The sequence below is a fragment of the Simochromis diagramma genome, unplaced genomic scaffold (genome assembly GCF_900408965.1).
Source record: "Simochromis diagramma unplaced genomic scaffold, fSimDia1.1 OVJJ01000466.1, whole genome shotgun sequence".
Taxonomy (NCBI): domain Eukaryota; kingdom Metazoa; phylum Chordata; class Actinopteri; order Cichliformes; family Cichlidae; genus Simochromis; species Simochromis diagramma.
Genome location: NW_024387287.1, coordinates 394,194 through 419,084, shown reverse-complemented (window position 1 = coordinate 419,084; position 24,891 = coordinate 394,194). Strand labels below are relative to the sequence as shown.

At 40.8% G+C, this 24,891-nt stretch overlaps 1 protein-coding gene and 1 long non-coding RNA gene across 3 annotated transcripts in view; both read left to right on the top strand.

Moving 5' to 3' along the window:
* The window catches only part of si:ch211-251b21.1 (uncharacterized protein LOC571720 homolog), a 31,882-nt gene extending 29,621 nt beyond the window's left edge, over window positions 1-2,261 (top strand). For both annotated transcript variants that reach the window (XM_040003688.1, XM_040003687.1), the window contains exons 9-10: window positions 1,488-1,738; window positions 1,814-2,261. In XM_040003688.1, coding sequence (XP_039859622.1) covers window positions 1,488-1,738; window positions 1,814-1,912 — 350 coding nt within the window. In that variant the 3' untranslated portion in view covers window positions 1,913-2,261. The remainder of the gene's footprint in view (window positions 1-1,487; window positions 1,739-1,813) is intronic.
* Window positions 2,262-4,729: 2,468 nt separating this feature from the next.
* LOC120716317 lies at window positions 4,730-24,278 on the top strand. The gene is made up of 3 exons (XR_005691866.1): window positions 4,730-5,898; window positions 10,819-10,822; window positions 24,268-24,278. It is a non-coding gene; the product is annotated as an uncharacterized LOC120716317 (long non-coding RNA).
* Window positions 24,279-24,891: the final 613 nt, after the last annotated feature.

The window sequence follows — 24,891 nt, the reverse complement described above, 5'->3', positions numbered from 1 at the left end:
AGTAGACTGATATATTGAATATTCCTTTATTGGGTGAGAAAATCATACCATGTCATAGCTTCTGAAATACATTAAAATACTCTGGGAATACTACAAACAAGAGAGTTCATATCACTACTTCCCTCCTTAGACAATCTTAGCAGAGCAGATTCACATTAAATTGACTGAACTGACAAAACATTGGACACACTTAGCGTTACAAAGCTACCTCCTAGTTCAGACGGAGCTACTGGTTCAGTCACACAAGTAAAAATAGGACAGCAACCTACTTGCATCTGTCTTATGGCAACATTTCAAATCAAATCAAATTCAAATTTTATTTGTCACGTACACAGTCATACACAGTACGATATGTAGTGAAATGCTTGGACAACTGCTCGTGACCTAAAGAAAAAAAAAAGTATAAGGCTATGAATAAGATAGGAAATAAATATGAAAAATTAAAAAGGGTAAATTTAACTAGGAAGGAATAAAATATAAATTAAGGTTAAAAATGGCAGGTTTATGGCAGGTTTTATTGTCAGTGTATATGCTTGAAAGTTTCACTTTGTTTTCACTTTGAAACAAAACCCCCAAAAAACAAAGTGAGACAATTTTATTTGATTGAATAAAATCAGTATTGACAAAGAGGTGGCTGAGGTAGATCAGGTCATCTGCTAATCAGAAGGTTGGTGGTTTGATTCCTGGCTGCTCAGGTCTGCAGGCCAAATATCCTCAGGTAAGATCAATGTGAATGTGTGGATTCTTAGAAAGCACTTAAGCATAGAAAAAGTGCTTGTATGAGTCCATTAGCATTTACAGAGTTTAACCCTCTCGGTCATAGATATACCTTTAAAATTAATTCACCTTAAAAAACTGACTGACTTTATAGGTATTTTTTAATTTTGACATAGTGTATTACCCTAAAATCACACAAAAATGAAAGAAAAAGATAGATTTCTTACTATGAAAACCACAAACATGTTTAACAAATCAGGTTTCCCTTCAGCCATTAAATGGACAGGATTTTGTAATTCATACCATAATTGCATTGTTACCTGACACAGTGCTCTGGTAACCCACACATGTGGGTATATATGTATGTAAGTAAACAATGCAGCTTGATTTGGCACCAGTGTTTCTGCCGTGATCAGCTTTCCAGCTGCCTCCACGCTCCTCTCCCGTCCCTGGCGTCACTAAAAAAGGGAAAAAAGTTCATCCACCTGATTACCTCGAGTCTGCTGTACCACCTATCCCCTGCAGCAGAGACAAAGACTGGGCAATGGCATTTTTTAAATAACTATTTACAAAACAATCAGGTGTCACAATAAGATTCCACCCAAATTATTTGTGCCACTCCAAAAAGTAGTTCCTGTCATAAGTAGAAAAACTAAACTGTAAAGGTGGTGAGTTGTGCCACTGTGGAAAATGGTAAACACTTATGGTAATGGGGTGAGACATTCAGAAACCTCTTTCTTCACTCAAATCGCATGTTTATTTCCTGCTAGGATCCCCGCTGGTGAAGAATCTAACTGTTGCCATCCTCCAGCTCAGTGAGTCTGGTGAGCTAACATACCTGCGTGAGAAGTGGTGGGCCAGCAGCTGTGTTGGCACTGGTGGAGCCCACATCTCCGAGGCCCTGCAACCCTATGACTTACGGGGCCTGTTCCTCCTCCTGGGACTGGGTCTGGGCATCGGGCTCCTGCTAGCCCTGCTGGAGCTCTTATCAAGGGCCCACAACCAAGCTAAGGATGGCAAGGTAGGAAAGAATATCACAATGTAATCATGGCATGGAATGTTTTTATCCTGTAACATTTCTTCTGTTCTTTGGCAGAAATCCTGCTGCTTGGTGTTGACATCAGAGCTGAACCGGAGGTTTGGCAGTGGAGGGGAGAGCACAGAGCATGACACCTCAGACAAAAGCAAAGCCTAAAGAAGAAGCACCACGTTGTCATTTGATAAGATAGTGTTAGAGAAGTGAACAAGCTGAGAGCTTTCTGTATTTCCGTAGTATCAGTCGCATATTGTGTTGTATTTCAGTGGGTTTTATACTTTGGTGCCCAGTTTGAACAACTACCAGCAGCAGCAGCATATTAAGCACCAAACCCACAGGTATATTTCAGACTTAATATTGTAATCAGTCTGTCTTGTTAGCTGTTTAGCGTTGTTTTATTATCACATATTTACATCTCACTTCTAACACCTGAAGTTCTTCTGTCACAGTTGTAACCTGGTCTTACTATTTGCTTGTATATTCCAAATAAATACTCCAATATCCTGCCTGCTCTGTTTTTCAGTGTCCATCCATCCATCCATTCGCTTCCGCTTATCCTTTTCAGGGTCGCGGGGGGCGCTGGAGCCTATCCCAGCTGTCATAGGGCGAAAGGCGGGGTACAGGGTGTACTCCGCCTTTCGCCCTATGACAGCTGGACAGCTGTTTTTCAGTGTATACAACTTTATTGTTCATTGTAGAGAGGAGTTTCATTTATTAGAGCAAACATTAACACCACCTAGGGCCTGTACTAACAACCAAGTTCAACATATCCAGGACATCCAGCCTTTCCTCATCTTCATCCAGCACATGAGAGGCAATACTGAAAGAAAATGATACAAACAGATCACCACGATAAGGCTTGGGAAGCTAGAAGGGGAAAAAGTCTGAGCATTTTATTTTTTCTGTTGGCTGGCACCACAAATAAAACCCTGGGACACCATCACACCACTAGTACAAACACAAAAACATCAAGTTGCAAAAACAGAGAGAGAGGAGGAGAGAAATCCCCACAGACCCCGACACCTGACCCAGAGGCAGAAGTCACTGGCAGAGGCCTTAGAGTACAGCAGATGACATCCAAGACGATAAGAGTGGTGAAAGTGATATTTTGTCTTTCACTTTAGTTCATATAAGTACAATGGCTCATTTGTTACTGTAGCTAACTCAAAAAGTAAAATTTTAGACTTCTTTGTAACCTTGACTGCCAGAGGATGATATGTGGTCATAGTTGCTCCAAGACTGTAAGATCAGTAACTACTAAAGTAAATTAAATAATAAAATACTAATAGATTGTAGTGTGAAATAATCATCACCTGAAATGGTTTCCAACAGTCTTGAAGGAGTTCCCAGAGATGATGAGCACTTGTTGGTCCTTTTGCCTTCACTCTGCGCTCCATCTCATCCCAAACCATCTCCACTGGGTTTACGTCAGGTGACTGTGGAGGCCAGGCCATCTGGTGCAGCACTCCATCCCTCTCCTTCTTGGTCAGAAAGCCCTGACACAACCTGGAGGTGTGTTTGGGGTCATTGTTGGAAAATCAATCATGGGATGGCATGTCGCTGAAGGATGCTGCGGTAGCCATGCTGGTTTCATTGTGCCTTCAGTTTGGAATAAATCCCCAACAGTCTCACCAGCAACCCCCACACACACACGCACACACCATCTCCTCCGTGCTTCACAGTGGGAACCATGCATGTAGAGACCATCAGTTCACCTTTGTGGAACCAAACATCTGAGATTTGGACTCATCAGAGCAAAGCACAGATTTCCACTGGTCTAATCTCCATTTCTTGTGTTTCTTGGCCCAAACAAATCTCTTCTGCTTGTTGCTTTTCCTTAGTCGTGGTTTATTAGCAGCTATTTGACCATAAAGGCCTGATTCACACAGTCTTGTCTGAACATGTAGAGATATGTCTGCTACTGGAACTGTGTGGCCAAAGGTTTGCATCGCTGTCAACAAAGCAAAGGGTGGCAGTGTTAGAAATCTAACCCTAATGATGTTGTGATCCCTGGTAAGGTAGTGCTTTATTGCAATGTCCTTAATCGGAGAGAGTGAAGTACCGATAATTTATGCTGTTGTCCTCACCCCTGCCTGCAGTGATTTCCAGTCAGAGGCACTGCGGGCTCCCGACCAGAATGAGAAGTGACACGTCAGAATAAATTCTATTTCCTAACTGAATCGTACAGCTTCTGAGAAGAGAAACGAATTCCTCAGGATCACGATGCACTACTTTGGTGAAAAAACAACGCAGCAACACTTCCCTCTCTGAGCAACACTGACTGACTGACTGAGACATTTTTTTCTCAGAAGCAGGACAGTTACTAAGTCATAGCTGACGTGCAATAAAAAGGAAAAATGTGAACATGATACTGTTCCTGAACAAAATCCTCTAAACAAAACCTCTGTTCTTCACTATTTGGTGTTTTGTTTGAAGTATTTTTTTAAAGCCAAAACAAATAGCTTAGTGAAAGGGAGAACATTTTTTTTTTTATATTTGTATTGTATTACCTGAACAGTTATTCTACCTACTGCTCTGCTTTTGTTGTTATAGTTAAACAAAAAACCCAAAGTAAGATAACAAAGTATTTTCTATTTATTTAAAACTTTGCCCAAATTCTGTCCTGGCTTTTATCTAATTAATAATCCAAGGGGGAAGCTCCCCCTTTAATATATTCCAAATACACTGGATACTACCTGCTCAGTACCAATCATTAGAAAAGTCATAGTGAGCATTAAACGACTACAGAACCTGCTTAAAGTTAAAAAAGAAAAAGAAGTAAATAATAAACTTATTAAACAAAATTAACAAAAATTAACTGACAAAAAAAAAGATTTCTTCAAAAAACATTCTCCCTTAATTAAGAAATGACTATACATTGACTTTAATGTACATTTTTTTAAATCTTTATTTTAATTTTTTTTACTGAGTAGGGAAGTCTGTGAACCCAAATTACACTTTAATTGAACATTTTATGATCCTGTTTGTTTACTGATGGAGCCGGAAAAGCAAAAAAGAAGTAAAATCTATCAACATCACATTAAACATAAATCTGTAAAAGAAAAGTCTGGACTGAGTTTGCCTGACTGTACATACGTGTGTGAAAGACTGCTGTAGAAAAAAGTTACAAAACTAACTTTCAGTAATGAAAGTTAAGTATTAATAGTATAATTAAGTACTTTTTTATTTTTTCAGATTTGCCAGTTATATTAAATGTGAATTATTGAATTTGCAGAAGCAGACAAAAATAAAGGTTTTGTTACTTGGACACTGACAGGTTGAAACTTCGAAATGTTAAACAGAAGTGCTGTAAACATAGAGCAGCCTGTGGATCCCTGACCTTTTATGAAATGTCTGCACATACTGAGCATAGGTAAAACTATTTAAATTGGTTTCCCCACACCTCACTCTTTTGTACACAAACTGATATGGGCTGATATGACCACTTGGAGGTGCTACAAGATTGTTTTTGCTGTGAAGCTCAGCAGGATTCGACTCATGCAATCCAATGCTTTTGTGAAGTGGAGTAAAGAACTGCAACTCAGTATGTAAAGACAGTATCAAAGACAGGGAAATGGATTGGATCTTTTGCTCTAGTTGATCAGATTGAATCCTTGCATGTAACATTTTTTTCCCTTCTTATTATCCTCTTGTTAGATCAGTGGTAAAACAAGTGAACAAACAAGCTCAATGAAAAGACTGCAATGGAGCGAAAATGCCAAATAGTTGTCAGGTATTGTAGACAGGTACAAATGTCTTGAGTGACCCCTAATTTCTTTACATTTTGCAAGGTAAATAAACAAAAAAAGTGTAATATAACTCAAAACATGTTTTATATTTCAGATTCTGCCGAATACCCCTTTCCTTTGATTCCTGCTTTGCACACTCTTGGCATTCTCTCCATGAGCTTCATGAGGTTGTCTCCTGAAGTGGTTTCCAACAGTCTTGAAGGAGTTCCCAGAGATGCTGAGCACTTGTTGGTCCTTTTGCTTTCACTCTGCGCTCCATCTCATCCAAAACCATCTCCATTGAGTTTAGGTCAGGTGACTGTGGAGGCCAGGCTATCTGGTGCAGCGCTCCATCAGTCTCCTTCTTGGTCAGATAGCCCTGACACAACCTGGAGGTGTGTTTGGGGTCATTGTGCTGTTGGAAAATAAGTGATGGTCCAAATAAACACAAACCAGATGAAGAAGAATCAAGCTTTAGTCCTCACATGCACAATCATACAGAGTACAACATGCAGTGAAATGTTTTGTGTCTGAGCTGCAGACAGGATGCAGATCTGGCCACACCATTCTAGGGCTAGGTTTTTTAGCATGGGTGGGTCTAGCCAGGACCCTTACTAGATAGGAATCGAACTTATGATTCCCAATCCAAAGATGTGTAGTTTTACCACTACATTATCCAGCTGCTTCAAAATTAGTGATCGATGGGGTGGCGTGAGCTGCAGGATACTGTGGTAGCCATGCTGGTTTAGTTTGCCTACAATTTTGAATAAATCCCCAACAGTGTCATCAGCAAAGCACCCCCACACCATCACACCTCCTCTCACATTCTTCACTGTGGGAACCATGCATGTAGAGACCATCAGTTCACTTTTTCTGCAACGGACAAATACACGGCGGGTGGAACCAAAGGTCTCAAATTAGGATTCTCAGATTAGACTCATCTAATGCCCATTTTTTGTATTTCTTGGCTCAAACAAATCTATTCTGTGTCTTGCTGTCACTGTACTGGGTCTGCGAGCCAGTATTTGGGTTTCAGATTCTGATTTAATATTCCATGACTACTGTTATTCCTGGTTTTGGTTATCTTTATTTCTTATGTTCTTAGTAATTAGAGTCCTTCGTTCCTTAGTATTTATGTTAGCCTGTGTTTTGTGTCTGTTCCCATGTCTACTCTGTACTTTTCCTGTGTCCCACTTTCCACTTCTAGTCACTCTTGTCTCCATGTTCTCCCTGTCTCCCCAGTCAGTCATGTCTCTATGTCTCAGTGTCTAGTCTGTATCTTTGTGAATGTCTGTTCTACTTTGAAAGTCTTGTGTGCTATGTTAGTGTTTTCAGTTTTGCTTCCTCCCCATTTCATTATGTTTGATTCAATTAAATTCGGTTTTATTTGTACAGCGTCAAATCACAATAACACTCTGTCACTTTGACGACAGTGGGAAGGAAAAACTCCCTTTTAACAGGAAGAAACCTCCGGCAGAACCAGGCTCAGGGAGGGGGCCATCTGCTGTGACCGGTTGGGGTGAGAGAAGGAAGACAGGATAAAGACATGCTGTAAATAAGGGACAATAATCATTTAACTTCACAAACTATTGCTTTCTTTTTCTTTAATAACTCCCAGTTACCCACAGATGCCATAACATTCCAGTTTTTTATTAATACACCATCTGTCTTATCATCTGTGGATGTTATGATTTTTTCTATTAAGTTTAATAATGCAGTGATGCTGGGGTACTTTAACTTGTACTGAATGTTTATAAGTAGTTTTATGTATCTCTGTGAATTTTTACAGTTGGTTATAAAACAGTTTTTAGTACCTTTAGTACCTCATTTTTTAGAATTGAGATACTAAAGAGAGAGGTCTGCATTTTCTAAAGAGTTTTTATTGTTGATTTATGCAGAAGTGCAACAAGGGTTTTAAAATACCCTCAACAATTTTCAACCACTTTCTTATTGATATTACAGTCCAAAGATTTCTTATGACATATCTTAACAATTTGAAAAACATTCTAGTTTTTCGTCTAAAGCTGTGAGGAATATTGGTGAATATTGGTTTCTCTCTATCAAAGTGGATTTTTCCCTGTTGTCCCAGGATCAGTTTTCCATGCTAAATCTGGTTGAACAGTTACAAATAGTTTATTAAATATTATATTCCTCAAGGTCACTCTCAATAAAATACAGCTGTTAAGATGAGATAGGCTCTTTTTCTAGCCCCAGCTCCTCTAACACTGTTTACCAAGCCCACATTCTTTTAATATTATTTCTATTAATGTCTAATATTTTCTTCTTTATCTTCATTTTATATCTGAGTGTTTGACTTTTGACTTTCTACTTTGGTTTATTTGATTATATGAGGGTTGACATGTTTATATTATTTCTTGTATTAATTCTCTTGGTAGACTCGTTCTACATTCCTGCCTTAGTGCTCCCCACTCCTGTGTCAAGTATCCTATAAGTTCATTCCTGCATCTGTGTCTTCTCATTTAGTTACCACTTCCTCTTTTGCTTTGAGAGTTTCTGGTGCTTGGCTTTTAGTTTTACTTCCTTTGTTCTGTCTGCTGTCATCTGCTTCCTGTGTCATGTTCTCCCCAGCTGTCTCCACTCCCCCAATCACCCTCCTGTGTATATATAGTTGCTGTCTTCCCTTTCTTTCATAATCAGAGCATCAGTTGTGTTCCTGTTCTTGGCGTGTCACCATTGCCTTGCATTGTTGAAGTTTGAGGGCTTGTGTTTCCCTGTGTTTTTTTCCCAGTGTAAGTTTCTGTTCAGAATAAGTTTTTCAGTTCAGTTTTGTAGGACTGTAAACCATTTGGGAGTGGCTGTAGCTCAGGTGGGAGAGCAGGTCATCGACTTGGTTGGTGATCCCTGTCTGGTCAAGAGGTTGGAGAGCGAGGTATGTCATCTATGAAATTGTGTGGACTGACAGAGGCAACACAGATTTACCAACCTCAACCTCTGAAAACTGTGGAAGGAGGCAGAGGTTTTCTCTCTGGTGAGCATGGTGAAACAATCATTCAGCCGGTCATTCCCTGTTCTTTTTTGATGTCCATCTCAGGGCAAATATTGCCAAATTGCAGGGTTGCCCATAGGATGTGTTCTCTTGACTGCCAGGCTGCACTAGCCACATACAGCACCACACATCTTGTTTGGTAACTCAACCACCTTTCAGCTCCTCACAAATCAGGTGCTGCATCCCAATGCTGCATATACTGCTACTTGCCTGGATGATGTCATCAAACAAAAACACCTAAGTGGGGTGTAGCAGCAGGTGCTAGAGTCTTAGAGACAGGATGGTATTGCACTACTGGATAATGTTGTACTAAATGACAGAATCACTGTGGTGTGATGTTCACATTTTATTTTTTGACCTTCATACTGTTTCACAAAACAACAAAGTAATGACTGAGAAAAAAAATGTGCATTTTACCTCAGTATACCTGGTACTATAAAAATGTATCCAAATATGTATCCAAGTCTAATTACCTGTTAATGACCCAGTTCTGGTATCATACCATCTCCTGGCACTAGAGACTTATTTTGTATTATCTAGAAATACCAGTAGAAAAGATTTGTTTCGCACCTTGTTGACTTGTGTTGGCGTAAACGTGTTATCATGCACACCCTTCCATTATCAACTTCAGTAAAACTACTGAAGTCTGTATCTTTTGCTGTGTGTGTGTGTGTGTGTGTGTGTGTGTGTGTGTGTGTGTGTGTGTGTGTGTGTGTGTGTGTGTGTGTGTGTGTGTGTTCACATCTTTGACTTCTGCTCATGTTAAACAGGAATAGTCAAGTGTTCTGCAAAAAGAAGAGAAGAAAGAGAATGAGCCAGTCAGTGAGCAAATGAAGGGAGCAAGGAAGAAAGTGAAAAGAACTAGCCTGTCAAAGTCAAACAAATTCAGAGGGATCAATGCACAGACTGTGCCTGCATATCCAAGGGAGTGCCAAACTCAAACTTCTTCAAGCTTGAAGTTCAAAGAGGTGATATGTGCATTAGAATTTCTAATTTAGATTGCATCGACAGGTCTACGGCTGACAGACCAAGTTCAGTGGAATGTTGGCCACAGTAGAGAACAAGAGAGATAGATTTATGTTCTTTTTATTTCTTCAAAAGTCTACATACTATACTGTTTTAAATGAGACCTGAATTCAAGCATACTGTAGACATATTATTTAAAAGGAGTTCATAGCTACATATCCTCTGTTTATTTGTATTAATGAGATAGACTGACAAAATCTAATAAGGTTCAATCCCTGGCTGCTCCAGTCTGCATGCAAATCAATGTCCTTCAGCAAGAGACTAAGCCCACATTGCTCTCCAATAAATCTATTGGATAGAAAAAAAAGTACTTGTGTGAATGAGACGCGTATAAAGCACTCTGAGAGCTCAGGTGGAGTAGAAAAGCACTATATAAGAACATGTTGTTTCATGGCTGGGAGCACCAACAGTACAATGGTTCTATATTGTCTCTGACTGATTCACTATCCTTCAAACTCAATCATTTGTTTACCAAATTATAAACTGTTTTTACCTAATTACAGCTGTCATATCTGATTTAATCTTTTGTAAATCTCAAAAGACCTTTTCATTAAAACATATCTTGCACAGTGATTTAGTTGTGATATATAATGGTAACCACAGGCATAGCAGAATTTAAATATAACTACAACGTTTAGCTTGCAAGATGAGCTGCAATTCAAACTATAAAAAATAGTTTGGGATATTGATGAAACGTATTTGAATTATGTCACTCTTGTGATGTAATTGTTTTCCTGTTTATGCAATGCTTACTCCCTTTTTCATTTCAGATAGATACTGACATGTCTGGAGCGCAGCTTTACTGATATCTGTACCTGAACATGAATGAATAGGAAAAATAAATGTGTGCAGTAGGGACTAAATTGATGTGACTGGGTCAGAACATCTCCAAAACTGCAGCTCTTGTGGGGGGCTTCCGGTCTGCAGTGGTCAGTATCTTTCAAAAGTTTTACAAAGTAGGAACAATGGTGAACCAACTACGGGAAGCCAAGACTCAACATTTTACATGGGGAGGCATGCCATCCATGTGAATGTTACTTTGACATGTATCACATACCTAAGCATTGCTGCAGACCACATACACCCTTTCTTCTAATGGCTATTGCCTTTTTCAGCAGGAATAATGTACCTTGCCACGAAGCCAAAAAGTTTCAGGAATGGTTTGAGTTGTTGACTTGGCCTCCATATTTCAATCTAATCGAGCATTTGTGGGATGTCCAATCCATGAAGGCGCCACCTTGCAACACACAGGATTTGTTGATAACATTTTAGTGCCAGATTGAGGCATAGATGCAGCTGCTCAGCAAAGTAAACCCATGTCATGAAGCTCTCTGTGCACTGTTCTTGAGCTAATCTGAAGGCCACCTGAAGTTTGGAGGTGTGTAGTGACTGTCTCTGCAGAAAGTTGGCAATCTCTGTGTGTTATGCATCTCAGCATCCATTGAGTTAGATAACACACACTAATTAGTTAAACTGCAGGAACGTCTTAAAGCAGGGGTCCCCAATCCCAGTCCACAAAGGCCGGTATCCCTGCAGGTTTTAGATGTGTCCCTGATCCATCACAGCTGATTTAAATGGCTAAATGATCTCCTCAACATGTCTTGAAGTTCTCCAGAGGCCTGGTAATGAACTAATCATGTGATTCAGGTGTGTTGACCCAGGGTGAGATCTAAAACCTGCAGGGACACCGGCCCTCGTGGACTGGGATTGGGGACCCCTGTCTTAAAGACATAAAGACCTGGATGGCCTCTAACTTTCTGCTCCTTAATTCAGATCAAACTGAGGTTATTGTACTCTGTGAAATTTCAGCAGATATGCCTTCTTCTTTTTTTTTTTTTGCTTTTTTCTGCTCATTTTTCTTGTGTTATTTGTTATTTATCTTTAAGAAGATTTTGATTTCAACTGTATTCCTGGGGGACTGAATTTCCAAGGGTTGCTGCTTTCCTGTTAGACTATATCTGCACAGAACAGAGATAAATGTGCCGTGGCCAAGGCATGCCCACTCCCCTCCTTTCCTCTCAAAATCAGCATTAGCATAGAGTAGGTTGATTAGATAAATCTGATTAAAGTGATTACATGGTGTGATTATTTCATTTGTTGTTTTCATTTGTTTTGGTTTTTGAAATGATTTCAGCTGAAACCAGCAATTCATACGTGTGTGTGTGTGTCACTAGTTAGGTCATCATGTTTAGGATTATTCTGTCCAAAAGGCCACATCTTTAAAACACTTTAATTGCATACACATTTTCAATTCATTTCAGTGGCACAAATGCGGCAAATGCTGAAGTAATTATTTGTAGTGTTTTATCTGATTTATTAAAAGAATGTCATGTCTGATCATTTGCCTTTGGTGCTTAACTTAAATATATCACAAGTCATAGTATGTTTTGTCTCTCCACATTCACCCCGACCCTCATACTGAATACATAAAAGTGGTGAGCATACTGCATGCCTCCACTGTACATTTAATTCAGTTAGCTGTGAGGCTCAGATGAGCACAGAGCTTTTAGCGATTACATTCCTGTTGCTTCAGTACTATATTCGGCCACGGCTTCCACCTGGACAGCCTGCGTCTCTATTTTCTATAGTTCTATAGTATGTCAACCTTTTTAGTCGATTTGTTCGCAGCAGTTGTGTTTGAAGCCTTCAAACGCTCATGAGAGAAACATTCTGAAATCTTTTCAGAGTCATCGTGTACAGACTCCAACATGTATCCACGAAAACGCCAACAAAGACAAAAAGATTACGCCACCTCTCCTTCCTGGTGTGGCCGGACAATTTCCCCAGATGGCGTCTTATCTATTCAAGTGTATTACAGGAAAGTAGGAAGGAAAACTACCACCTACAGAACAAAATTATACAAAATAAAGACAAGAAACTAGAGGAGAAGCGCAGACAAATGGAAGCACAAAATAAACACCTGGAAGAAAGACAACAAAGCCAGCCTGGAATTCAAGTTATTAATGAGGGGTGGGATATAATGTTTGGTCAAGCACAAGAACAGATTATGCTCCTGTTTAAAGAGAACAAGGAAAAGAGCGCTGAATTACAAGAAATGTCCAACCAGCTTCAAGACAGGAAAGCTACTGTTGAGAAGACAGATTGCGATCTCCAATACATGGATCAAAGAAATCAGGCGCTCCAAGGAAAAAAATAAAGAAATCCTCCGAGAGGCAGGACAAACTCGATGTCATGGAGGAAAACTACAGAGCACTGAAAGTAAAGCTTAATGAAACACTGCACCAAAATAAAGAGTTTCTTCAAGAAAAAAAAAGAACCGCAAGAAAGACAGAAAGAAGAGAAACTTCTTCTCCAGAACTCTGAGAGGAAAAACGTAAAACTGCAAGAATTTTGTAATGAAATGAAGGACAAAACAACTGAACTGGAAGGAGGGAAGGAAAAACTGGAAAAACGATGCTCAGAGATGCAGCGTAGGATCAATGGAATGGCGAGAAACAACTCAGAGCTCATTAATGGGATGTTGTTGAACTTCAACAACTTGAGGTGTGAACACACTGAAATGCATGTGCAAAAGCAACAACAAGAGAAAATGCATGAAGACCTGCAGCGTACGCTTCAAGAAATCCAGAGAAGAAATGAGCAGTTAGAAGAGATGCACAAGGAGGCAACATCCAAAGAACTGAAAGAAAAGCTTGTAGAAAAACAAGCAACATTAAAAGAAGTGGAGCAAATATGCCAGAAACTCAAGAAGCAAAATGCAGAAACAATCGATGAGTTGAGAACCCTCATCCTGGGGTAAAAAGCACTCATGGAAAAGAGCCTGAAAAAGAAGAAAAATCGTTTCCGTTTGTTCCAGAGGTTCCGTGTCCGGTGTCCCGCCGTTCATCCCTAATGAGCTACTTGAAAAGGAACTGACCTGCTTTGGAAAGTTTGCTAGCGGGTTCAGTGTTGTTCGTCTTGGCTGCAAAGATGCCAGACTGCAGCACGTTCAGTCACTATGAAGGCAGGCCTTCATGTACCTGAACGATCCTTCACACACACTGGAAGTGTCGTTTAAAGTGAGATACGAAAACGGCTTGTATACTGTTTATGCAAGCACAGTTAGCATGAAGTGCTTTGAGTGTGGTGATGTTGGCCATAAACGCTCATCCTGCCCTCATAAAGAGCAGGAGGTGCGCCGTGAACAAGAGGCTCATGCTACTGGGGCAAGTGAGCAGGAGTGCGCTGTAGATGCCGGTACGGGAGAACAGCCAGCTCGTAGCAGTGTGGACGAGCAACCGTCTACGAGCAGCCCTGTCATCGGCGAGCCGCTAGCGGCGCAGGGTGACAGAATGGAAGTCGCAGCCAGTGCTCCACAGGCTGCACTAGAAGAACAGGGGATAGTACAGGGGACTAATGAGGTGGAGGATGGATGTGATGACATACAGGACAGGGAAAGTGTGGAGGAAAATCAGGACAGTGGACAGACCAAAGTAACGGCAAGTGAGGTGGGTATTGCGAATGTAGTTTCAGGTTCTTTGAGCGCGGAAAATGAGGAAGACGACTTGTTGGAAGATGATTCCCTGTCACAATGCTCTGATATTGTTTCACAAAAAGACCATCAGCAGTCATATTCCTTAGAATATATAAACCGCTTTTTGGATGAGACATTTGGTATGCAGTCTGTGGAAGTCACTGAGTTTTTTCCAGATATTGATCTTTTTATAAAATCTTTTCTGAAAATAAGAAGAGTTGTTATGAACAATTGAGCAAACAGAAAAGATTCCGTCTTAAAAAGATCCTGAATAACTTGAGGAGGGAAAAACGAGGAAAAGCTCCTTTAAAAGCATAGTGAAATGTTTGGGGCACTAAGGGTGTCTTTCTGGAAGCGTCTCACTGTCTTTTCTCTTTTTCTCCTCCTCTTTTCTCTGTCTTATATGGTAAATTTGAGAGTAGGTACACTTAACATTAGTGGTAGGGATAGGGAAAGGCATGCAGTCTTAGTGGAGCTTAGCAAGAACAAAAACACTGATGTGTTCCTTTTGCAGGAAACACATAGCACTATAGATAATGAGACAGAATGGGGAATGAGTTGGAGTGGGCAGGTATTTTTAAGTTATGGCACTAACAGGTGTAGCAATTTTATTTTCTAGGCACCTTCAGCTGTCACATGTCTCCGTATGTGAGGTAGAGCAGGGAAGGGCACAGGTAGTACAAGCAACCATCAAGGGAACACCTTTTGCTTTTATGAATGTATGCGCCCACAACTCAGCTGCAGGTCGTGTGAGGTTATTTCGTAAAATTAATGATAAATTATCACAAATACATAGTGGTTCAATAGTGGTGGTGGGAGGGGACTGGAATTGCACAACCCACCCTTCAGTTGACAGAAACACAGGAGAGCCTCACCCACCTTCGGGCTCACTTTTATCCACAATCTTTCTTCAGAATGATCTGACTGATGTGTGGAGAAAGCTCCATCCCACAACTAGAGAATACACATATGTAAAAATTTCTAAGAGCAGTGTGAAGGCAGCTAGGCTTGATAGATTATGTATCAACCAGATGTATAATAATAGACTAGTTTAAGCAGAGATTTCACCTATTGGTTTTTCTGATCATCATTTAGTGACTGCAGATTTTTCTTTATTGATGCATTCTAACGTCTGTTCGCACTGCCACTTTAACGTGCAACTGATTCATGACAAAGAGTTCTGTCGAGCTTTTTCTGACTTTTGGTGCCACTGGAAACAAAGGAAAAATGACTTTTGCAATTTGGCTGAATGGTAGGAGGTGGGGAAAACGCAGATTAAGCTTTTTTGTCAACAATACACATCACATGCAACGGCCACTGTTAAAGACTGCTTTGAGGACTTAGAACGAGAGTTCAAGATGCTAGAGGATAAAATAATAATAAGGGGGACAAATAATACAAATAGTACCTGGGACGATAGGAGGATGGCTTTGGGCAAGTTTCTTCATGAAAGAGCAAAAGGTGCTCTTATAAGGACTCGGATTTCTACTATTAAAGAAATAGATGCCCCAACGAGGTTCTTTTTTAAGCTGGAGAAAAGGGTTCAAGAGTCACACCAAATGATGCACCTAAGGCTTCCAAATGGGAAGGTGACATCTGACCCAGAAGAAATGAGGAAGCTTGCCATTGACTTTTATGCCAGCCTCTTTAGTGCTGACACGTGTGTAACGAAGATGCTGGTGGGGCTGCCATGGCTGGATGAGGCCGAATCGGCTGTGTTGGAGTCTGCTCTCTCTTTTGAGGAGATGTCTTCAGCGGTTCAACAACTCAGCGGTGGTCGGTCATCAGGAGTTGATGGTCTTCCTGCAGAATTTTACCAGGAATTCCGGTCACTGCTAGGAGAGGACATACATGAGGTTTTAACATACTGTATGACCACTGGGATCTTGCCAACAAGTTGCACAAGGGCAGTTTTGACTTTACTGCCAAAGAAAGCGGACCTGGGCCTGCATAAAAATTGGAGACCTGTTTCTTTGCTTTGTACGGACTACAAGATTCTTGCAAAATGTCTTTCTAACAGGTTGAAGACCTATCTCGACATGATTGTTGATGTGGATCAAGCATACTGTGTCCCTGAAAGAACTATTATGGACAACTTGTTTTTAATTCGGAGATGTGGGTTTTTTATCTCTGGATCAAGAAAAAGCTTCTGATAGAGTTGATCACCGCTATTTGTTTAAAACTTTGGAAGCTTTTGGGTTTGGGAACATTTTCATTTCTTGGATCAAATTGTTGTACTCAAACGCTGCTGTCATGTTAAAGGTGGGGGTGGGTTAAGTCGACCTGTTCCAGTTCAGCGAGGCATCAGGCAGGGGTGCCCTCTTTCTGGTATGTTGTATACGCTTGCCATTGAACCCCTTTTACACCATCTTAGACAGGGACTCTCAGGTTTTACCTTTGAAGAAGCAGGACGCACAGTAAAATTGTCAGCTTATGCTGATGATGTTACGGTTTTTATAACCAGTCAAATTAAAACACTCAGACAGACATATGAGCGAGCATCCTCCACGAAGGTTAACTGGTCAAAGTGAAGGTTTTATTTTGGGAGGGTGGGTTGATAAAGAGGAGCCGGTGTTACCGGCAGGAAGACAGTGGAACAGGGAGGGACTTAATTGTTTGGGAGTGTTCTTGGGAACTGATGCTTTTCAGGGGAAGAACTGGGAGGGTGTTGTTGAAAAAATTACTGCCCGGTTGTCTCAATGGACTTGGGTCCAGCCACAGTTGTCCTATAGGGGACGGACTCTGTTTGTTAACAACTTGACCGCTTCTGTACTCTGGCACCGTGCTACTGTTGTTGAACCTCTAGCCTCTCTTCTCAAGGAGATAGAAAAAAGACTGGTCGATTTCTTCTGGGGAGGGTTTCACTGGACCAGGTCTGCTGTGTTGTCTCTACCTGTATCAGAGGGGGGGTCAAGGTTTGATTGACCTTTGTAGTCGCATCACAGCACTCCGTCTTCAGACGGCACAGCGGTATCTTTATCAAAAACAACAATCACCCTGGTTCAAGACTGCATCTATGCTGTTTCACGGAATAAAGGACCTTGCATATGACAAGCACCTGTTTCTCATAAACCTAACTGCCATAGACCTTTTCCAGACCTCCTGTTTTGACCAGTCTGTTTTGAATGCTTGGAAGACTGTTTTCAAAGTACAGAGAGACTGTTCTCAATTGTATGGTAATGTTGGTGAGGAGCCTCTATTTTACAATCTTTTCACACCAAGTAGGATGCTCAGCACTACTAGTGTGCAGAGGTTCCTTCTCTCACCCCAACCGGTTGCAGCAGATGGCCGCCCCTCCCTGAGCCTGGTTCTGCAGGAGGTTTCTTCCTGTTAAAAGGGAGTTTTTCCTTCCCACTGTCGCCAAAGTGCTTGCTCATAGGGGGTCATATGATTGTTGGGTTTTTCTCTGTATCTATGAAGCTCCTTAAGGCGACTTTTGTTGTGATTTGGCGCTATATAAATAAAATTGAATTGAATTGAATTGAATTAAATGCTGGTCTAACCAAGCTGGCGGGCCTGAGGATGGCAGGGCAGTGGAAGACAGCTGCCAAGCTGGCTCAGGAGACTGGGATCTGATCTCTGCGCTTTCTGGAGAAGCTGGTGGAAGAAGTCATGGGTGGTCTTCCTGGAGTTGTAAGGGATGTGCTGGGGACTCGCTTGGCAGGTGATCAACCAAGTTCAGCTGACTTTCCTTCATTGTCTGTTTGTGCCGCAGTTGGGGAGCAGGATGAGGAGGGAGGCTCTCCTCTGTCCTTTCGAACACCTGTTCTGGGTGACCTGTCAAAGATTTCAAAGAAGGCTATATATGAGGTGGCTGTAAAGGTGCTGAACAGGGTATTGTTGGCTGATGTTCTGGAGTCGAGGTGGTCAGGTGTGTTGGCTCCGGGGTCATCTCCAAGGGGCAGCTGGAGGTCCCTGTACAAACCTCCCATAGAGAAACGCAGTACAGATCTCTATTGAAGAATAGTGCATCTGTCCGTGGCTACGAACAGTTACGTGGCACATATAGATCCAAGAACAGGGAGCCACTGTTCTTTCTGTTGGACCGAGGGAAGACACAATGCAGGAACTCCAGCAACACTTAAGGGAAGATGAACAACTTTAATAATTGACCAACGCGTTTCGGCTTGTGGCCTTCATCAGGGTCCGAGGGAACACTGCAGCAACTGTGGCTTGGCTGTCCCAGGCTAGATGGCCTTTTTTCATTGCTGCGGCAGTGGCTTGCTGGTCTTGGGATTGTTTCAGAAGAGGGTCTCTTTATCCTGGGTCCGAGGTACTCTGCAGTACACGTAGGAAAGTTTGCTTAATTAATTTTTTAACAGGTCAGGCTACGATGAGTATATGGCTCACAAGGAGGAAGAAAATGAAGGGGGCAGGATCTGTTAATTCTGAAATTATGTTTAAAGGGCTAGTAGCTGCACGTTTAAAAGTAGAGTTTGTTTATTACAAAATGGTGTCTAACATTGAATAGTTTCTATTTGGGGAATCAGTGGAGTTTTCTGTGAAGTAACTGAAGATAATTTAGTTTTGAATTTGTCTTTTATTTTCTTGTTGAAACCTCATAAATTGTGAACTAAAAACCCTGGAATATGGTTTGAAACACTGAAGTTATTTCAGCTGAAACTGGAAAAGTCGTGTGTGTGTGTTTTTACAAAGGGCATTTCACCTTGGTATTCACATTCTGTGTCAAGGCTGTGTGCTGGCAAGCAGGGAAAAGGACGCAAGATGCAGACTTGTGGAGGCGGAATTTAAACTCAAAGTTCACTGCTTTATTGCAGGCATAAATCAGGAAACAGAACAGAACGGGGAGGGCATGAAACTGAACTAAAAACTGAAACACACATGCCAGAATGAGGGTACAACGCAACACCAAACAGAGAAAAAACTCAGACAATAAATACCAGAGGAAAAAAGGGTAATGATGATTAGGTGAGGAACACAGCTGATACAATTAACAGGGAGACACAAAACTAGAAACACTGACATAAGACACAGGCTTTCAAAATAACACAGGAAATCCATAAACCAAAACTCAAAGGCACTGAACTAAACTTATATGAAACAATAGAAATAACAAATTACAAAAACAATACACAAAACACTCGGTCACTGACCCAGGACCGTGACATTCTGTCCAATATGGATATATGAAGACTACAAAGGGAAATGGAGAGCTAAACCACCTGTTGAACGTAACATGCTAACATGGCTAACACTAGAATCAAATGGGAAAAGATTCTAACCCCCAAAGCATGCAATTACTTTTATCAACAAGCAAAATTTGCGACATTTTATATTATATAATATATTTATCACACACATTTAGACTATAGACATAAGTCAAAGATGAGATTTCAGTATAATGACTTGTATTTGAGTTTGAACTTGAACTCTATTTTTTTTCACATAACAGTTTTCTTGACCTCTGTTTGGGTGTCAGTCAGCATTTGTAAATATACAAAGCCACTCCATTGGGTAGCATAGTGGTGGAGTGGTTAACACTGTCACCATATAGCATGTAGCTGGTTTTAACCCGAGCTTGTGCAGTTCTATGTAGAGTTTGCATGTTCTCCCTGTGCCTGTGTTTCCTTCTAAGATGCTCTGACTTCCTAGCTCACTCAAACGTATTAAAGGCATACATGTTAAGTTAGTTGGTTCTGAATTGAGCATTGATGCGAAGTAGGGTGTTTAAGTGGTCAGTAAAACTAGGAAAGTGGTCTATAAATGTGAATACATTACAGTCATGTATTCTTTTAAACTCCATTCTAAGATGTAGTCCTGATGAGAATGTTCTGAAGCTGCTACTGGCCCTCTCTCCTGCTAATATACATGTCCTAGAGAGGCCCCTTGCTCTTGTCGTGCACTACCAACAGACTGACTGACAGCTACGGTTAAACAAAGAAGAAGAGGGTCTATTTGTTATCTGATACCCTTGTGAAAGGCTATGACAGTGTTAGAGGGACCCTGCTGACACTGGGGGCACCCCACAGAGCTGACCCTAAGACATTTTTGACACCCTGCCTTACTTATTGATGTGTATAGATGTGTTTGCGCACATGATAAAAGCCTCCACTGGAGAAGCTTCTAACACTGTTAGTCTATAAATAAAAGTGGGGGCACAGAACAAACTCAACCTTTTGTTTGTTTGTGTGTGTGTGTGTGTGTGTGTGTGTGTGTGTGTGTGTGTGTGTGTGTGTGTGTGTGTAGTTTTAAGTCTTTGAATTTGGCTTTACTTGTGTGTCTTGATGTGTCTTGTATATTCAAGGAGTTCCACATTGCAATGATGGCCCTAAGGGAGGGATGTAAGAGGGAATAGTGACAGCAGAGTGAGGGGAAGGACCTAGAGACGGTTATTAGTGCTTTGACACGTTTGGCATCCCCTACATCCAAGAATACATATATATGTCTGGTGAATTTAATTCTGACAGGTGAGGTCTCTGGAGGATTGAGACTAAAGTGGGGCTCCAGGATGTACACTAATATGATATCTGCTGGAAGGTTTAGGAAGGACTGATGGAGTAGACGACGACTCCATATGATCTGATTCAACTTTTTACAGAAGTAGAGTAACTATAATAAGAATGTAAATCACAACAAAGAAGGGGACGCAGATTCTACTGTAATATCGCTGTACATAGCTCTCTGATCTACTTGAGGTTCGAGCCTCTTATTCGAATGCTACCAAATACCAAAGCAAAAATGCAAAAAAAAAAAAATAGTCAAACACAAGGCTGCAAAATTATAGTCAACAAATCAAGTGGGTAATGTCACAGTGGCTATACCTAGTTCTTTGTTACAATACATCAGTGCATTAATTTAGTGTTTACATGTTTGTGTTTACATGTTTATGTTGAACTGCCTTGGCTACATGTGCCCAGAGAAGGTCTCCAGTGGGCAGAGCTTCATCTGTAGAGACCTGACAGGAGTGTAAATTGCCAGATTGGGCTTCTGGTAGCTACAGTGTCGTTTGGTGTTTCATGTTGAAGATTGTTTTATTTTTTTTCCGTTTTCCTCTCGGCCACAGAAACTCATTACAATAAACTCTCCATGCACTGTTTTTAAGCTAATCTGAAGGTCTGTATTGACTGACTCTGCAGAAAATTGACGAATTGCACATCTCAGCATGTGAACAGAAGTGGGGAATATTCCACCAGTTAAATTCATGGTCATGTCACTTTGCTAACTTTTTATTAAATCTCAAACTTCTTTTTATTTGTTACAAATTTTTTCAAAGAGTTTAGTGGCTTCCAGGCAGTGATTTTCAACTTTCAGCACAATAAACTATAGCAGCCTTGATCCAACCATCTACAGTGCCCTTCAAGGAATACCTTAATGCAACTGTGGCAGAAAAGGAAAGCTGACTGAACAAACCTTTTTCATGTTTGGAAGAAGTCTATCATGTTCTTTTTCTTCATAACACAATAAGACCGTTGGTTCTCAGTGACATCTGCACAGTCTATTATAGTTCGATAACCACCCACAGCATGAATTGACATATTTTGTTAAGTAACTGCTGTGCGTTTCTGAATACCCACATCTGATCTTGCATGTTAATTTGCTAACCTTTGGGGCGCCCTGAGTGAACACCGGCGCAAGAGCAACAAAGAAGACTTCTCTGATTGAAGTGGTTTGACCCGAACCACTGAGTTTCCAGCTTGCTCTCAAGTGGTTTTAATGAGTGTTGAATTCTATGAAAATTGATGGTCGGTACAGAGAAGGGGTTTTCAGGATGATTTTTCACCACGAGGCATGGGGGATACAGTGAATGGTGTTGATTAGATATTGAAATCTGCTGTGTATATGACAGGTGGCACATCAAAAATGATAGGAGGTAACATCTTGGAGTCCGTCCAGGACTCCTCATGTGTACACAACGAAAGAAAAGAGGACAGCAGGTGAAAGACAAGAAAAGAAGCCCTTTCATTTCAACTAGAAGCAGATAAAAAAAAACATGTAATAACTCTGTAAACTCGGCACATGATAAGCAATGATTAGTTTACAGTTCAATTCAATTCAATTCAATTTTATTTATATAGCGCCAAATCACAACAAAAGTCGCCTCAAGGCGCTTCATAGATACAGAGAAAAACCCAACAATCATATGACCCCCTATGAGCAAGCACTTTGGCGACAGTGGGAAGGAAAAACTCCCTTTTAACAGGAAGAAACCTCCGGCAGAACCAGGCTCAGGGAGGGGCGGCCATCTGCTGCGACCGGTTGGGGTGAGAGAAGGAAGACAGGATAAAGACATGCTGTGGAAAAGAGACTGAGGTTAATAACAGATATGATTCAATGCAGAGAGGTCTATTAATACATAGTGAGTGAGAAAGGTGACTGGAAAGGAAAAACTCAATGCATCATGGGAATCCCCCGGCAGCCTACATCTATTGCAGCATAACTAAGGGAGGATTCAGGGTCACCTGGTCCAGCCCTAACTATATGCTTTAGCAAAAAGGAAAGTTTTAAGCCTAATCTTAAAAGTAGAGATAGTGTCTGTCTCCCGAATCCAAACTGGAAGCTGGTTCCACAGAAGAGGGGCCTGAAAACTGAAGGCTCTCCCTCCCATTCTACTTTTAAATACTCTAGGAACAACAAGTAGGCCTGCAGAGCGAGAGCGAAGCACTCTAATAGGGTGATATGGTACTACAAGGTCATTAAGATAAGATGGGGCCTGATTATTTAAGACCTTGTATGTGAGGAGCAGGATTTTGAATTCAATTCTGGATTTAACAGGAAGCCAATGAAGGGAAGCCAAAACAGGAGAAATATGCTCTCTCTTTCTAGTCCCTGTCAGGACTCTTGCTGCAGCATTTTGGATTAGTTGAAGGCTTTTCAGCGAGTTTTTTGGACATCCTGATAATAATGAATTACAGTAGTCCAGCCTTGAAGTAATAAATGCATGAACTAGTTTTTCAGCGTCACTCTGAGACAGATGTTGCGCAAATGGAAGAAAGCAGTCTTACATATTTGTTTAATATGTGCGTTGAAGGACATGTCCTGGTCAAAAATGAGTCCAAGGTTCCTCACCGCGTTACTGGAGGCCAAGGTAATGCCATCCAGAGTAAGAATCTGGTTAGATACCATATTTCTAAGATTTTCAGGGCCGAGTACAATAACCTCAGTTTTATCTGAATTAAGAAGCAGAAAGTTAGCGGCCATCCAGGTCTTTATGTCTTTAAGACATTCCTGCAGTTTAACTAATTGGTGTGTGTCATCTGGCTTCATGGACAGATAGAGCTGGGTGTCATCAGCATAGCAGTGAAAATGTATGCTATGTCTTCTAATGATACTGCCTAAGGGAAGCATGTATAATGTAAACAGAATTGGTCCTAGCACTGAACCCTGTGGAACTCCATAATTAACCTCAGTGTGTGAAGAGGACTCTCCATTTACATGCACAAACTGGAGTCTATTAGATTGATATGATACAAACCACTGCAGCGCAGTACCTGTAATACCTACAGCATGTTCTAATCGCTCTAATAAGATATTATGGTCGACAGTATCGAATGCTGCACTAAGGTCTAGCAGGACAAGCACAGAGATGAGTCCACTGTCAGAGGCCATAAGAAGATCATTTGTAACCTTCACTAAAGCTGTTTCTGTGCTGTGCTGAGCTCTGAAACCTGACTGAAACTCTTCAAATAAACCATTGCTCTGCAGATGATCTGTTAGCTGTTTGACAACTACTCTTTCAAGGATTTTTGATATGAAAGGAAGGTTGGAGATTGGCCTATAATTAGCTAAGACTGCTGGGTCTAGAGATGGCTTTTTGAGTAAAGGTTTAACTACAGCCAGCTTGAAGGCCTGTGGTACATAGCCGATCATTAGAGATAGGTTGATCATATTTAAGATCGAAGAATTAATTAATGGCAGGACTTCTTTGAGCAGTTTTGTAGGAATGGGGTCTAAAAGACAGGTTGATGGTTTGGAGGAAGTAATTATTGAAGTTAACTCAGAAAGATCAATTGGAGAAAAAGAGTCTAACTTAACATCAATGGTACTAAAAGTAGCTGTAGATAATATTACATCTGTGGGATGATTATTGGTAATTTTTTCTCTAATGATAAAAATTTTATTTGTGAAGAAGTTCATGAAGTCATTACTAGTTAACGTTAAAGGGATTGTTGGCTCAAAAGAGCTCTGACTTTTTGTCAGCCTGGCTACAGTGCTGAAGAGAAACCTGGGGTTGTTCTTATTTACTTCAATCAGTGACGAATAGTAAGATGTTCTGGCTTTGCGGAGGGCTTTCTTATAAAGCAGCAAACTATTTCTCCAGGCTAAATGATGATCCTCTAGATTTGTGACACGCCATTTCCTCTCCAGATTACGAGTCATCTGCTTTAGGGTACGTGTTTGAGAATTATACCACGGAGTCAGGTACTTCTGATTTGAGGCCTTAGTTTTCACAGGAGCTACAGTATCCAGAGTCGTACGTAGTGAGGAGGTGAAATTATTAACAAGATAATCGACCTCTGTTGGGGTAGCGTTCAGATAGCTGCTCTGCTCTGTGTTGGTACAGGGCATTGGAGATGATAACAGTGGGTGGATTATATTCTTAAACTTAGTTACAGCACTTTCAGAAAGACATCTACTTTGATAAAGTCTACTCTTCACCGCTGTGTAATCAATTATTGTAAAAGTAAATGTTATCAGGAAATGATCAGACAGGAGAGGGTTTTCAGGAAACACTGTTAAATGTTCAGTTTCTATGCCATATGTTAAAACAAGATCTAGAGTTAATGACAATAAGACTAAACCAAGGTTTTGTTTTTTCTAGTTTTGTATTTTACATCATTTTGTAGCTCCTAGCAAGTCAGTCTCAACAAAACTGACTGAAAGGGCTAAAAGGCTAGATGAGAAGTGTTAATATCATGTTGCAGCCATAGACTGTATATAAAAT